This window comes from Rattus norvegicus, chromosome 10 (genome assembly GCF_036323735.1).
Source record: "Rattus norvegicus strain BN/NHsdMcwi chromosome 10, GRCr8, whole genome shotgun sequence".
Classification (NCBI taxonomy): domain Eukaryota; kingdom Metazoa; phylum Chordata; class Mammalia; order Rodentia; family Muridae; genus Rattus; species Rattus norvegicus.
The window spans coordinates 21,272,845-21,290,145 of record NC_086028.1 but is presented as its reverse complement, the minus strand read 5'-3'; the positions used below and the strand labels follow the sequence as shown (position 1 = coordinate 21,290,145).

The window sequence follows — 17,301 nt, the reverse complement described above, 5'->3', positions numbered from 1 at the left end:
AACTCTCATTCTGATTAAGGCTTCCTTGATGAGAGGCCCTTTGATGGATGAGGAGACAGGCACACAAAACTTAAGCATCTGAGTCCGGAGTGCCCCCTGGGCAAAGCCACGGTGATCGGTGTTACTCTGTTGCCATTGAGATCTTCTAAAGTACATGTTATTATTTTAAAAAAAAAAAGGTGTGAATCAATAAGAAAAGCACACACCAAGTTTATAATTTTACACAACTCAGCAAACTTCTATATAGTTAGAACAGGCATTTGAAATAGAAACATTAACGCTTCACATTAAATTTTAAATTTTTAGTATTGGATATATTTTATTTATTTGCACACCACCAAAATAAAAGAAAGAATCCATGTCACAGAATTAGAGACAATAATTAGCTTTCTATGCTCTTTCATAAGCCGTGTCCTTCCCCATACACTTACATTTAGCTTTTCTTCCTCTCTTTTCTTCATAGTATACTGTTCCATGTATATTTGTTTGCATAGACACATGTATTATTGGCAAGATTACACATGAGAGAGAACATACAGTTTATTTCTTTCTGAAAATATATAACCCTGTACAATATTATGCCTCTAAGCCCATCCATTTTCTTGCAAACTTGTAACTTAGTTTTCTTTAGAGTTGAGTAGTAGTCGCACGTGTGTGTGTGTGTATGTGTGTATCATATATGTGTATGCACCATATATATGTGTAGCCGATTTTGCCAGATTTTCACATTTGCATACATATTTGCCAAATTTTTCACTATCCATTCGTCTGCTGATGCACAATTAGGTTTGTTCCAATTCTTTGACTAAAGCAGCAAGAATCATGGAAGTGGAAAGTACATGTACAGTTGAGTGTTTTTCCATAAGGGCTATATTAATTTGCATCCCCACTAATGGTAAATAAGGGCTCCTTTCTAGAAACATCCCTCTAACATTTCTTCTCAGATTTGTTATGATAGCCATTCTGACTGGTGTAAGGCAATAGCTCAAAGTAGCTTCAGTTTGCATCTCCATGCAGTTAAGGATACTGAAGACTTTTGAAATAGCCGTTGGCCATATGTATTTCTTCTTCTTTTTTTTTTCCTTTTTGTTGAAAACTGTCTATTCAGTTCATTTGCCTACTGGTTGTTTGTTCATTTTATTCCCTTCATATCTAAGTTATGCAAGTCTCTGTAAATGTTGGCTATTGACCCATTGTCTAAAGTGTAGCTGGTAAAGATTTTCTTCCATTCTTTTGTGGGCTTGTGTGTTTGTTGATCATTTTCTCAATGTATGGGACCTTCTATTTAAATGGTCCTATCTGTTGATCCTTACCATTGGTTTCTGGGCTGTTGGTGATCTACCTCAGAGTGATTGCATGCCCCAACGTCTTAAGGGTATCCCTGTAATTCTCTTCTAAAAGTCTCCATGTTTCAGGGTCTTTGATCTTAAAGACTCAAGGAACCCAGCAATGGCTTCCTGAAGTGGAGCTACAACCCTCACATTGCCTAGAGGAATGCAACTAGAGCCTCTGGTCCTAAGGGCTTTAGCTCATGTTTCTACAACAAAACTAAGAACTTTGGTCCAGTCTTCTCCGGTTGGGATTGTGCTGGGCACTTGGGCTGGGGTAGGCTTTTCTACTTTTTCCTGCTTAGTGGCTGGGTGCTTCTGTTCATGGTTCACAAGGCGAAAGGCAATAGCACTGGAGGTGCTCTGAGCCACTTTAACTGGAAGAGGAAAACGTCTCCATGTCAGCTTTGAAAGAAACCAATAAGCAATCATGGGTAAAACTCAAGACACTCTCTGATACTGCTTGAGCCAGGGAGTCCTGGGTAATGAATGGTGATTCAGGAAGCACTCATTATAGGGTAAACACTTGCCCTCTTCTCCTCACGTGTGTGTGTGTGTGTGTGTGTGTGTGTGTGTGTGTGTGTGTGTGTGTGTGTGTTCTGAAGGTAGAAAAGGTGTCTTGAAAATGTCGCCAGCACATGTCCCATTACACCAACTGTCCCTTGACAAGAAAAGAGAGGCTGTCCATAGCCTGACATTCAGCTGACTTCTGTTTATATAGTATGGGGAAACTTTTGTTCTCTTGCCCTATATGGCATGTACCAGGAGAGATTTGGGGAAAAGGTCACCCAGATAGTAAATAATTCTGCTGAGCTTTGAAGTGAAAAATGCCCCAGGATCCTTTATCCCCATCCTTGCCGTTTCACTGGGGTGCTGTCTATCATCCTTGATTCCTGAATGGTACAGATCAGAGCCTGGCCCCCACCGGTGTTTATCAGAGGCCCCAGCAGGAAGCACAACAGTATTTTATCTTTATTTTGTTTGTTTTTCTATATTCAGGAGTTAAGTATGATGGGTGAAGAAAGAAGAAAGGAAGGGAGGGAGAAAGGGGGACGAAGGGAAGAAATAAGAGAGAGGAGAGAGAAGAGAGAGAGAGAGAGAGAGAGAGAGAGAGAGAGAGAGAGGAATGAAATGTACCCAAAGGAAATCATAACCCAACATCTAAACAATCTTAATGGAAAATAATTCTACTGTAAGGGTCTACACACACACACACACACACACACACACACACAAACACACACACACACACACACACACACACCTACACACCTTTAAAAAAATAGTTTGGTCCTCAGAAAACATTCTGTTTCATGGGGTTGGAAATATCCAAATTGTGCCCAGCTTATTTTCCGACGAGACCTTGAAAAGCTATTCGATGAGCTGGGATGAGAAGAGTTTACATTTCCGATGCAATTCTCTGCTTAGGAAGAGAGTGACGATGCAGGTCAAATAACAGAGAGAGCATTTTCTGCTGCAGTGCAACAATCAACACAACGTTTGGGCGTATTAATAATTTCGCTTCTAAACTTCTCGACAGGGAGCTCATGGGTCTTAATAGTATTGTCAAGATCCTTAGGGCAATTGAAAAGCCCAAAATCATTACTTTCTACTGATAGACTTTTCTTTCCCAGAGGAGCCCCCAAATACCTAGGGTAATGTAGATTTATGGAAATGCTCACATAGACTCTGCTCCGATGGAACTTGGTCATGAAATAGCATCTTTAGAAAGGTTCTTCTCAAGTTTTACTAGTGTTTTTCTCTCTGTGTGCATGTGTGTGCATTGCGTGCATGCGTGCCTGTGTGCGTGCCTGCATGTGTGAGACTTAGTACCCCCTGGCGCTGACTTTACCTTAAGGAACGCTTTTTGATAAATTGGATCAAGTAAAAACTGAGTATGGGATGTAATAAAGTGATTGGGCAGCTGTGACAGAAGTCCCTTTAGACCTGTCTCTGTGAGACCTCGACCTATATTGGCAGGTTGACCCCAGCACTGAGAGTATTTTCTATTAAATGCATAACACATGGTAGCTGTTGACTGGGCACCCAAGTCGATTTTTTTCCTTTCTCTGTCTTCCACAAGCCCCAGCTTGTACCCTGCTGGCTTTAGGCTGGGCAGCAATGGTCCTCTCCTCTCAGCAAGTCCATGCCCATCCACGCCAACAAATCACAGGCTTCTTAAACCCCCTGCGTCCAGCAGACTCTCCGGTGGCCTATACCTGACAGTTTCCGTCTGGAGACTATCAACAGTATCAGGGGCCCTGCCACAAAGCATCACAGGGAACCTGCTTAGGAGAGGGGCGTTTTTTATCTCTTAAGGGAAAGGTGCTGTGAGGCTGTAAAAGTTATACCCATCTGAGATCTAACTTTGACGGGCTCCAACAGGGCTCTGCCACAAACAGACATCAGACATCATGGTCTATAAACCAGAGGGACTCTTCATTGCCGTGAAGTGTCTGGTAAGAGCAAATTCATAGAGACAAAAAGTGATTCGAATTTGCCAGAGACTCCCTGAGGGGGGAAGGGGAGGGAGAGAGCGAGAGAGGGAGGGAGAGATAAAAGGGATTGTTAAGGGGTGTGGTGTTCTGAAATTAGATTAGACACCGGAGTTCTCGCACATCTCAGTAACTGTGACGGAGAAGCGCAGACATGTCCAAGAGGTCAGTGTTGTTATAGCTCAGTTCAGATATTTGGAAGAACAAGGAACAGATGCCCCCCAAAACAAGGTCAGAAGGATTCAAGGTCACCTTCTCCCCTATCTCGACTCCTCTCTTTTATAGGACCACCCTGGCAAGCGCTCTGAGGAAATTTAAAGAAAAGCTTGCCACTGAGTGCACCAGCCAGGGATGATGACAGAGACCCCTGAACCTTCTCCAGTGATGCTCCTCAAATAGAACTCCCTAGGGACTCAGCTGTCCACTGTGCACTCCATCCAGCGCTAGCTTTATCAGACACTGTGTCCTCCTGCTGGGTCGGTGAGACAGGAGAGACAGACACGTTTCCCTGGAGTAGTTCCCAGGACACTGGAGAGACAGGAGAGATCAAAAACCCATGCTCTGAGGTGTCTAACTAAGATGTTTAAACTATGGAAAGCCACCTCCCAGAAGTGACAGAGGTGTCATAGTTCATGACACATTGAAAGGGGGGAGACATGAAGTGTCATTGGAACCAACCTGCCCCTCAGTTGCCTTACCCTTAAAACAGAGGGTAGCACCCACTTCCAGACAACTGTGGTAACTGAAATGACCTATCTGAGGACCTCACATAACTGGAACTTAGTGATCATGTGCACTCACTGCTTTGTAAGGATCGGAGTTAGCCTTCCAAACAGCCTTACTCACTCATGAGGAATCGGGGAGCTGTTGAAGCTTCGCCTTATAAGCCTGCAGATGATTGCGTCTCCTGACAGTGATTCCCATGCTTCTGCTCCATAATGGTGATCTGTTGACAGGGAGAACAAATGCACTTGCCTTGGTTTTCCTTTTGTCTCCAAGGTCATATATTTTATGTCATTATTTCCTATACATGAGCACGGCCCCTGCCTTCGCTGATCCTCTGCTCAGGCAGACAGAGCCCTTCCATCAAGGAAGGATACCACCCCATCATAGAGTGCAGGGTGTCCCTCATGCTGAAAAGCAGTAGCTAGAGCTGGTGCTGGGAGCCTGAAAATGAAGTGAACATTCGCTCACCTCACCCTCCCCATTCCTTCCTCAGAAGAGCTTTCTGCACTGGTGGCCAGATCTATGAAGTACTGCAGATGGCTTTGTCTGCCCCAGAAAGCCAGCAGGACCACACACATAGGTCAAGAGTAAAAAATACTTGTCCATTCTAGGGGTAAATCATTCGGTAGATGCTAAGGCAGGAGGGAGGAGGGGGCAAGCTCAGTATCCAAACTACCCTACATTTAGAGACAAATTGGGAAATCTCTTGGCAAACGCAGGAGGAGGCTGGATTTGGACAATCCCTCCATCCATCTGTCTCTAGGGTGTTGGCTGAGTACCACGGGTCAGAACAGGGCAGGACAAGCCAGGATGGAGCTTGCCCTCGGTCCTGCCTCTGTAGATCTAATTGCTGCTCATCACTCAGGCCAGGGATGCAGCCCAGAGGGGGAGGACAGGGAGGGCCTCTGGGAAGGCCTAAAAAGACTGTGCACTGCAGTTTGGTTTTTCTGGCCTATTTCTCCTGACATAAGCAGCCGGCAGAGGCAGTGGAGAAGCTAGGGGAAGGCGGTTCTCTCCCATGTCTCATGGTTGCGACTCTGCCATTTAAGCATGTATGCACGAAAACTGAGTCAAGCCGGGCTCCTTCTGTATGGCTCACTACACGGCATCAGGGCTGGGGGTCGAGTTCCTTCCCCTGTGTATGCGCTCTGACCTTATGTTCCTTTGTGTAAGCCCAGGATGGGAAGGAAGCCTGGGATCAAATGCCATCTGTGACTCCTGCTAAGCTCTGTGACCATGGGTACATTGCTTAACTGGTCTAAGCTTCCTTCCCTCGCTGTATCTGAGTCATTCAGGTGATGGGTTACACATGCTACAGCAGTGATCTGGGGTACAGTGGGATCCTGTATGTTTCACCTTTGGCTCAGCACCAACACTCAAAGGGAGACTCGATTCATGGTAACCCCAGCCAGTGTTATCATCTTGTTGTCAAGGGCAACACTTGCACTGAGTATGGAAATGAACTGTTCCAAGTCCCAGGTCAGAGCCACATTCTTGGGACTACCTCTATCAAAGCCAGAGGCCAAAGCCAGGGGCCAATCTGCTCTTATCCAGCCTGCATTTAAAGTTAGCATGGCCTGGCCTTAGGACTTTTGTCTCTAGACATTCACTGGGTACCTCCCTCTAAAATCTGCCACCTCAAAGAGCCTCGCACTGAGGCCATGGTGTCCCAGGAGGTGCTTGAAATATTCCCCATGGAGCCCGGCGTTACTGTGGTTCCTATTGCCATCATCAGTATCACTGATTAGATTATACGGAATTGTGTGTGTGTGTGTGTGTGTGTGTGTGTGTGTGTGTGTGTGTGTCTGTGTGTGTGTCTGTGTCTGTGTGTGTGTCTGTGTGTCTGTGTGTCTGTGTTTGAGAGAGACAGAGAGAGGACAACTTATAGAAAGCAGTTCTCTACTTCAACCATGTGGATCCCAGGGCTTCGGTTCAGGTCATCATGGTTGCTGGCTGAACCATGTTGCTGGCCCAAGGTTCTTCATAATAGCATCTCATACAATTTTCTTAATGGTCCTGTAAGAGAGGGAAGCTTACGATGCCGATTCTACAGATAGAGACGCGGACTTGAAAATACAGCTTTTCGGTGGTTATGCATCTAAGCACATGGTCAAGCAGAAGCAAGGCTCATAGCCAGCCCTGATTTCCTCCAATACACTCCTCTCTCCTTTCTTAGCCCTAACCATAGACTGTTGTTCTTTGAGATCTTCACCCCGGTTACCCTAGCTCCCATACAGGGTCAAAATAAACAATATCCTGGTGCCAATTTGACTCTAAAGACTCTGCCAAGACCCATCCTACTTTTAGCCTGTTTAAGTAGCTGTCAGGATTCAGCATGCTCAGAAGAGGTGGGTCTGAACAAGGCAGGGAGTTTGTGGTTAATTTATCATCTCAGGGTCTGTGGGGGATGAAATACTTAAAAGACCGACTGTGGGCAGGTCAGCACCAGAATGAGTGATTTATACGCAGTTCAGCAGGCCCCTACTTTTATTTTTTTTCCTCACATGTACTTTATCATTCTTTTTAATCACCAAGAAAAATTGGTACCTACTATAAAGCAGACAAGGCTGTCTTCATTGGTCCCTGCCCTCCCACACCTCCATGTCCTCTCCCCATGCAAGAACAGGCCCAGCCTGAAGGCCTCCCCCAACTGTTTATATAAGCAAGGTACAGTAGCGACAGCCAATCATTAACCATTTCTTCCCTTAGTTTAGCCAGCCTTTAAAAAAAATGTTTCCTTTTTGTTATCTGTGTGGGCTGCTGCTTGCATCCATGTGTTTGGGCAACTTTGCCAACGTGAGCCGATGAGGGAACAGCTGTGCCGAGGTTTCAGTCGGTAAATGTGTGCTGGAACTGCTATCACGACTCAGAGGAGGGTTGACTTCTCTTTCTTAAGTCAACCCAGAGGCACTTAGGATAAAGTGCACGGGGCTGGTATGCGTGTCAGAGTCAACCAGCAACAAGTGTCCCGTGAAAAGTCTAAAGCACAGCGGCACAGTTTGTGCCGTCACGGGACAATTGTAGCAGGCATCCACCTTGCAATGTTTGCACAGAGAGGAAGCGTCATTCCCGAAGACCAATTCGTTTTTCTAGGACACTTAACTTCTTTAGCTCTTGATAAAGACCCAATACAATCGTTCCTTTTTCCTACAGTGAAAGGTCATTCAGAACCAAAAAGTGACTTCCAGTTCTCATCATTGATGATGATGACGATGACAATGACGATGACGATGATGATAATGATGATGATGATACACTTATTTTTTTTGAGACAGGCTCTTGCTATGTAGCCTAGGCTAGGCCTTTCAGGGTTTCAGCTTTAGGTCATCATGTGTCATGTATCTAGTCAGCATAAAGCTTCAGTACCAATTACCTTTCTCCCACTGAGGGCATACTCAGTAGCCTGCTGCTCTATAAGCACTTACCTGATGCAGTAACTTGGAATTAAATTGCATTATTGTATAAGCTTGCATTCATATCCTCGGAGAAACATCAATAACATGTGCATCAAGCTAACCCAATAAATGTCTGTAACTTAAGAGTGGACATCACGGTTCCTCCACAAGGCTGGCTTCCTCATTCCCATTTCATCAGGGAGTGGTGCTACATACACACCCCTGCAGGAAAGGGCTTCTCGTGTACTTGAGTATCTTGGAAAACATTCATGAAAAGCAGCGAAGCTTGTTGACAGCCACTGTTTGAAACTTAGCAAATGGAAAATGTTTCCAGGCAGCAGATCCCAGAATGCCTGGGTCGAAAGCTGGTGAATGCAGAAGGTGACTTAGGGGTCGGTCATCACTCGCCATATTAGAGGAGCATTTGCCACAATCACAAGGTGCTCCGGCCAGAGGGTCACCAAAAGAACAGAATGGGGAATCAGAAACACAACGACCATGACAGCCATTGCTGTGTTTAGGTGATAGCTAGTGTTAGTAGCCCACTAGAGAAACAGCTGAGAACATGCACCTCTAGCCTGTTCTTGTGAGAGGAGACACACTCATTTTGATCCTAACCAAGCTTCGCTTCAGAAATCTAGAACATCACAACAGAGTGACTGAGTTTTCACAATGTTCCCATTGAAGTTACTGACCTGGGGTCACTGATCAGCAGTGCTAAAGTTACTCTAAACCAATGGTTCTCAACCTTCCTAGTGCTGCAACCCTTTAACACACTTCCTCATGTTATGGTGATTCCCCCAACCATAAAATTATTTTTGTTGCTACTTCACAATTATAATGTTGCTACTGTTATGAATTGTAATGTAAATATCTGATATGAAACCCCCAAAGGGGGTCACAACCCACAGGTAGAGAACAGCTGCTCTCCATGCTCAAGTTGGGTTCATCTGTAGTCACATCATCGTTAACCCCAAAAGACCAAAGTGTTCTCTGCACAGGAGTGCATATATTGGCAGACCACTGGGGTAGCATGTTCAACACTTCCTCACAAGCACAGAGATCCTGGTGGGTCTTCACTGCTTTGGTGCATGAGAAAAAGTGAGAATTAAGTAAGATAGTGTATTCAGATTTCTGCAATTAGAAAGCAACAGGCACTCGCGGTAATTATACAATAACGCTTTAGATTTTTCTCCCTTAACCCCCAACTAATCCCTTCATCACTCTGTGTTCCATTCTGTGCAGTATTATTTTTTTTTCATCTTGTACATCTAGCTGAGAATATGGCTACTGCATAGGTAGGTAGATGGATACATGAACAACTGTAGTCAGCACTGTGGAAGAGAGAGCCGGTGACAACTTTCTCCTTAGTGGTGTGCCTGATAGTTTTAGTGTTCAGTGCTGTCAGTCACCTGTTTGATATGAAATAGCATACGGCTTCATAGGAGGGTAGAACGAAGAACTGAGTGTTCTTTCAGCTTCCCCTATTCTTATTTCTCTGTTTTTTTCCCCAGTAAGTTCTAAGCCTTCCTTTTGAGTGAACTGGAAAGAGGCCCTTGACTTCTCTTTCAACTATTGTAGATGCTTACTGTCCAGTGTAGGTAGAACATAGCACACAGGGGCCTAACTCATTCTTCCCTTGACTGGGAATCACCTTTGGAGACCTTACACACACACACACACACACACACACACACACACACACACACACAGAGGAATTCCACCCACTCCCAGAACAGATGGACAATGAACGAAGACCACACAGCTGGAGTAGGCAGCTTTGCTGGGGTGAGCAGCCAGGAAGCTGGCCCGTTTGGGAACTCATTCAGGGAATTACAGCACTCAGTTGGCCCTTTGTACTTGCAGAGAATGTGTGGTCCTGAGTGTGGGCTGGGGATGGGAGCTGGAGGCAGAGGAAGGCAGAAAGTTCGGGTTGGGAGCAGGGAGTGAGGATTCTCCCTTGCACACTGACTCACCTCATCCTCCCCAGGCAAGTCTCTTAATTGCCTAACTAACAGGGAATAATGACACCACCTGGATGTAGGCTGAGGGGAGGGGAAATCGAGAATTCATTAACCCCGTGTGAGGGGGGCTCGGAGAGTGCCTCTGAGAGATCATTATTACATCATTTTGCCCCTTCCCCACCTCTCCCCCACTAATGGGAGACAGACAAATGCTAAATAACTGGGTAATCATACGTTTCTAGTCAGACAACAATGCCAGCATAGGTAACAGCCAGCTACAGCTATGAAACCCCACCAAAGATGTAGTTAAAGTGTCACCCGCTGCCTAATGTAAAAAACGTGAATTACAGGTTCATTTGGAGGACGCGATTTAAAATCTATACAACTGTACTGTGGCATTTCCCAATGGGTTTGAGCTTCAGTTGTCTCTTCTCTGAACATAAAGAAAAAAAAATCCCCAAGTAATTTCGACCCGGAGACACTAACTTTGAGGACTCGAGGTTTTGTCTACGCTTTACTTCCGTTTCTGTTTTCATTGGCAGCAATGGCTCCGATCCTACTGTCTTTTATGACACGTTGTCTTTCCCTCGGAATGCTTCTCCCGGCTTCACGGGAACCCCAGAATGTAGATTACACCTTTTGGAGATGCAGCCTGGACACATAAGGAGACAAGTAGTTGAAATTTGTGTCAAATTGCTTGTTTAAATGACTCGAGCCAGCTTCTTAAAGCCAGGACGGCAGGGGCTGGGGATTTTCGAAAGTTGGCATGGGCCAAAATGACAAGGCTCAGCAGTCACCTGGTGAGCTGCCAACACTGACTGGAGGCCTCAGAAAAAATAGACTTTCTCAAAGGACACAAATTAAAAGTCATGTTTCAGTGTCCATTAAAGGGAAATTATAGGCTTACGTCGCGTAGGAAACCGCTCTTGCTTTCCCTGCGTTTAAAATACCACATTGTGCCGATGGTTTGCTAGGTAAACCTTGGGCAGCGCCATCCTGAGTATGGATATTTACACGAGGACCTTTCTGGAGGTGCAGTTCTCCTGTGAGCATTTTCCTTGCAAAGATGGAGGATTTCAGTATTTGAAAGATAGGCTGTGATTTGGAGCCAGGACTGTGATTTTGAAACATCTCCCTTGACCTTCTGCAGACCCTGTTCTCAGGACTCATCTCTTAGTGGAGAACAGCTATCAACCTGACTAAAAAAGTCAGAGAGGGCCGGCAGGCTCTTGTTTTTGTAAAAAAATAATGTCTATACAAGTATATGTATGTTTTTATGCCTAATTATTTATTTGTTTATCTATTTTTTATTGTCAACTTTTTAAAAACCCAGGAAACCTTCTCCAAAAATACAGATCCTCAGTGTTTCCTACAGTTTGCCTTTAGCTGCTCAGGAGAACACTGACGTGGATCCTCTGAAGAACACTGTGTGTGTATGTGTGTGTGTGTGTGTGTGTGTGTGTGTGTGTAATTGATTGTATATGATGTGTGTATATGTGTGTATGTGTGTATGTGATGTGTGTATGTGTGTATGTGTAAGTGTGTATGTAATGTGTATATATATATGTATGTGTCTATGCATGTATGTGTCTATGCATGTATATGTGTGTCTCTGTGTGTAACTGTGTGTATGCAGTGTATGTAAATGTGTATATGTGTATATGTGTGTATGTGGTGTATGTGGTGTGTGTATGTGTGTATGTGTAAGTGTGTATATGATGTTTATGTATATGCGTGTATGTGGTATGTATACTTGTGTGTGCGTGTGTGTATGTATGTATTATGTGTGTGTCTGTAAGTGTGTATATGTGTGCATGTGTGTATGCATGTATATGTATGTGTCTGTATAAATGTGTGTATGTGGTATATGTGTATATGTGTGTATGTGTTTCTGTGTTTCTATGTGTAGGTGGTATGTATGTGTGTATTCGTGTGAATGTGTGTGTATGATGTGTATGTATATATATATATATATATATATATGTGTGTGTCTGTGTCCGTGTATGTCTGTGTGTGTGTGTCTGTCTGTATCTGTGTGTGTCTGTGTGAGTGTGTGTATGTGTTCCATGCCTGAGGTATCAGATCTCACCATCTACCTCCTTTGAGACAGCGTTTTTGGATGTTCACCACTGTGTGCTGGGCTAGTTGCCCTGAGAGTTTCTGGAGATTCTCTTGTCACTGCTCTGCATCTCACCAACAAAGGGCGATGATTGTAGATGAACACTATTGTGTCTGACATAAGTTCTGGGGATCTCAATCCAGATCCTTTTGCTCACACAGCAAATACTTTACCCACTGAGCTGTCTCCCTGGCCCAGCAACCATTTTTGATTGACAGACAGCAATTGTACAAATGTATGGGATACAATTTGATACTTCCATACCCTGTGTGATGATCAAACCCAGGGAGTTAGCATCCCTGCCTCCTGAAACATGGCATTTCTCTGTGCCAAAACATTCAGGAGACTAGCCTTCAGTGGGAAACATGCTTTACCCCAGAGCTTGGCCTTCCTGTCTATGTCCACTGGGCAAATTCTCCCTGTCTCCCACCAGCACAGCCTCTGGTAATCATTATTGTGTCTTCCACTTCTACATGAATATCCGGGGTTTTATTGTCGCTCGCCTGCTTTACAGGACCTGGGCCTTTAAATCTTACCAGGAAATGGAATAAAAACTTGCCACAGTCAGAATCAGCCTTGACTGTATTATCTCTTCCATTGCAATATCAGATAATTCTGGGGATAATTCTATCCCTTGTCTACTTGGCTTTTCTAATCTCAATCCTCTTTGCGCTCTAATTGATGCATATTGATAAGCAAAAAGTAAAGCGCGGTATTTGTTTGTGACTAATAACACTGGGCTGTTCTATGCAGTCCTGCCTGCTATCTCTGGTTTGTGGCTTTCAGTCACTATAGACATGGACGCTTTGACTACAAAGCCCACCTCATAGGTGCAGAGTTCCTGAGGCTAGACCCCACAGGTACTGATGATTCTCCTTCCTCTCTTCCAGGCCCTCCGAACCACCACAGCCAGTCAACGCTGAGGCCCCCTCTGCCACCTCCTCATAACCACACCCTGTCCCACCACCACTCCTCTGCCAACTCCCTCAACAGAAACTCACTGACCAATCGGCGGAGTCAAATCCACGCCCCAGCTCCTGCACCCAATGACCTGGCCACCACGCCGGAGTCCGTTCAGCTCCAGGACAGCTGGGTGCTGAACAGTAACGTGCCGCTGGAGACGCGGTAAGTCCCTGTTCCCTACTCTAAGTCACCAGAGTCACATGGCTCTGGGTGGCTCTGAGTTCTGGTTGGAGAGACATTGACAGCATAAGGAGACAAGCTTAACACCTCCTTATCCCTTGGTAATTTGACCCTGGACAATAGGTTGATCAGTATTTCTTTGTTCACATGTGTCTCCTTTTAATGCTTGTTGACTTTCTTAGACAGCTCTTGTGTACCCAACTAATAGAATTAGCATAACATATTTTTACTCAAAGGCTCATGGGAAATGTGCTTATAAGGGTATATTGACTGAATGCTGCTGATAAATTATGCATTTGGCCTTTCTTGAAGTAATAAATGAAGACTCATTTGAAATTAAGTGTTTGGGGAGACCTTGAAAACAATCCCCGATTCCAGACTGACAGAAGTCTAATTTTAATTTATATTTCATCCAACCTGCTGGCCCACTTTACTCCCTCCTGTACACACTAACAGCTTGATGGCTCTGGGGCAAACAGGGATGTGGAGAAAACAAACAGCGGAACAGGGAGGCACTTGTGTTAGGAAAGAAGAATCTGGAAATTATCCCTGGGTCTGGCTTTGTTTTTGTTTCTCTGCGTTCTTTCCTTCACCCACTTACACTCCTGGTCTTCTAAAAAAAAAAAAAAAAACCGCACATTCCTCGAGAGGCTCAAATAGGACCCTGGGGACGCAGTGTGGTAGACAAGCCCGCAGTGGACAGTGAAGGCCATGAGTAGATTTGTCTGATGCCGTAGAGCCTTGCGACTCCATCCCCACACACCTTGGTTCTCCCATTGTCTGCTTATCTGAAAGGGCCACAGAGCCATCCATTTGTACGGATGCTTCTGAAAATGCTCGTGTCGGTTTTAATCACTCTGGGTTTGAAGAGGAGAAATAATCCACAGTGTTTCTGGAAATGGCTAGTGGATTTTCTAGCCACAGCTGGAAGCAATTTAGAAAGCGGTACCATTTGGAGTTGGTTGTGTATCCACGACTTCTTTAAAGTTTAAAACAGTGAGATCCTGAGCATTGGCGTATGGTTCTCGCTAATGTACTTACACTCAGACCTCTTAGGACATGGTCTTTCTCTGTGCCTACAACCCTAATTCTAAAGCTTGAAAGATGTCAAGGCAGTAAAAATCGTATGGATGGATTATACAAAACAGATAATTACTAACATCTGCACTAAGGCAGCAATCTCCCAATAGCTGTGCCAGAAGCTACTGGTCAACCAAGCTGGATGAGATTTTCTGGTTTGCCTCCTTGTGTTCAGGAAGCACTCAGGAGTTTGTTCTTGCTCCCTTTTTTCGTTAGTAGATGATTATACATGAAAAAGGGGTTTCTGGGTAGAGCGAGATAAGAGAAAAGAGGGATGAGACTGTATGATTTCCATGTTGCTCTTGGAATGAAGCCCTTATTCTGCATACGAACATGTAGTTTCTATGTATATTAATACATTCAAACATTATCTCAGTGGAACCAGGAAGTGATCCAGTGAGGTCTAAGCAGATGATTATTATTGCAGTGTAGATAAAAGGAACATTCCTGCAATAGGTCTCTGATGTCACAGAGATGATAAGTTATGAGGAAACCTGCATGGAACCCTCAAGATCCCCACACAGTAAGGGAGGTAGATACCTGTTTAGGTGAACAACCTGTATCTTTTGCATTAAATTGTCCCAAATTACAGGGCCAGACCCTGCTACTTGAAAGTGGTCTCCCCTGGGTCATAAGAACATATATAGAGGCATGTATTTATACACGGATGTACACGCATGTAAAACATTCAGACACGTAAAATGATAAGATATGCATATTTCAAAAGGATGCATATAAATATATCTCCCAGGTTCTGATGAAATCGGTTAACTTCCCCGGAGGCTTGTCTTGAAGAACCACTTCTAAGAAAATGTCCTCCTGCTGAGCATGTGGTTGAAAGGACCCACAAAAGCAGTGGGTCACTCACCACTGTCTGGAGGTAATCTCTCTCAGCCCCTGCTCTCTGCTCTCTAGAGTGCTTCTGCAGAGCCCTTCTACAAGTAGCATTTCTCCAAGGACTGGTCGTCTTCAGTGATATGCTTGGGAAAGGGGAATCAAAGATGAACTCTGCACATAGACAGGATCTCCAAAGCCTTGAAGTCTATCTGAAAGAAAAGACAAGTGAGAGAAGTGCCTGCCTGTTCTTTGATCAGTGTGTTCAAGATCCGAAAGATTAAGGAATGAGAGTATCTGGCCCAGGACTGGGGCGAGTCCCAGAAATCAAGCCAAATTTCAGCCTTCACAGATCAGAGCACAGAGAACTTGAATGGACAGTAGAGTTGCACATGAAAACGTTAGCATCAATTCCACCACAGCACTTTTGGAATTTATTTTTTTTTTCTGGCATGGGAATGTAGCTCAATGACTGAGGACTAACCTTATATGTGTAAAGTTCTGAGTTCAATCCCTGGCCCTGAAATGAAGAACAGCCTGGGGAGATGACTCGGTTGATACAGCACTTACTGCATAAACCATGAGGGCCTGAGTTTAAATCCCCTAAGTTCATGTAAAAGCCAGGCACAGTAGCACATAGCTACAGCCTTAGCACTAAGGGTAGGGTATGGAAGGAGGTGGGAGGACCCTTGAAACTCATTGACCAGACAGCCTAGTTGATGACGAATCCCAGGTCTTAAAAGCTGTGGTAGGGAGCAGTTAAGAAAAATACCCAACATCAACCTCTGGCTTCTACCCATATTTATATGTGCACACACACACACATATGACATATGCACACACACATGCACTCACATATGCATACATACATACATACACACAGAGAGAGAACAATTAAAATTAAGTAAGTAGCATAAATCTGCATAGCATATAAGTTCAGCATAACTGTGGTTTCATTAGCTCAGCCTTTATAAAAAGAAAGGAAAGGGAAATTTTAAAAAGCAAAACATCTATTTAAAACAATGTTAATTTTTCTCTCTTGTTATCAGATGGGTATTGAATTCCCAAGAGGAATATTGGAGACTGGGTAGGTGATGAATAAAATGTATACATTCTTCTCTAAGCTCTCACACAACACGAAGAAGGGAGAAACACATAAGCAGAAAGTACACTGCATATGCTGATAGACACCGCACCTCTTTAATAATAGATAAGACTCAGTTTATCATGCGATAGAGAAAGGGCCATTAAGAGCATGGTGTTCTGAAGCCTGATTGTGGGGCAGTCACAAACTGAGAACCCCAAGTGGAAATTTACTAACAGCTTCATGACTTCCCCCTCATTCATTGCATCTTCTGGGAGTGATGTATGAGCTCCTACTCTGGAGGTAACGAACAGGCATCCTGCCATCCCCAGAGATGTTCTGCCAAATCCCAGTGTTTCTTTCAAACCAGTGGGGACAGGTCCTTGCCTCTCGGCATTGTGTGTTGATGTCCCTAACAGACTTAAAGAGGCCTGGAAAGTGATCCTTAAACCATCTGATGTTTCTTCAGTTTGTCTTACAACCTAAAGAATTGGAAATACTGGTTACAGAGTCATAGACTTATAGGACATGGGAAACAGAACTAGGGCTAGGGAGATGGCTCAGTCAGCAAAGGGTTTGCTATGCAAGCACAAAGACCTGAGCTCATGAAATAGGCAAACATAACAGCAAGTGCTTGTAATTCTGGCACTGGAGAATGAGAGACAGACAGGTCCCTGGAGCTCAATGCCTAACTAATGTAGCCATATTCATGAATTCCAGGTTCAGTGAGAATCTTAAAACATAAGGTAGAAAGTGTGACTGCACACACACACACACACACACACACACACACACACACACACACACAGCAGTAAGGAGAGCTATTCACATGTAGAGCTGAACACATAGAAATCACATACATTTCTATATGCTCTGTATAAATGTTAGTTCCATTAGAGCACAATGCATGTAAATGTCCAGAATCGAAGTCAGTTTACATACAAGCTATAATAGGCAGTTCTACCAACTCAGTCATACCCACAATGCCATAAGCCATAACATGGTCACGAAACGTAAGTACATGATAGAGGAACCCTGTACAAGGAAGCCTGTACAATAAATCACCACCCTCCATCTTCCTCCAGAAAAAAACCAAGTCCTGACTTGCTTCCTGCCTGCCATCTCCTATCACC

The 17,301-nt window shown here is 44.3% G+C and overlaps 1 protein-coding gene across 15 annotated transcripts in view; it reads left to right on the top strand.

The window, feature by feature from the left end:
* The window catches only part of Tenm2 (teneurin transmembrane protein 2), a 1,136,292-nt gene that overhangs the window by 830,856 nt on the left and 288,135 nt on the right, over positions 1–17,301 (top strand). For all 15 annotated transcript variants that reach the window (XM_039085070.2, XM_063268320.1, XM_039085069.2 and 12 more), the window contains 1 exon segment: positions 12,918–13,152. In XM_039085070.2, coding sequence (XP_038940998.1) covers positions 12,918–13,152 — 235 coding nt within the window.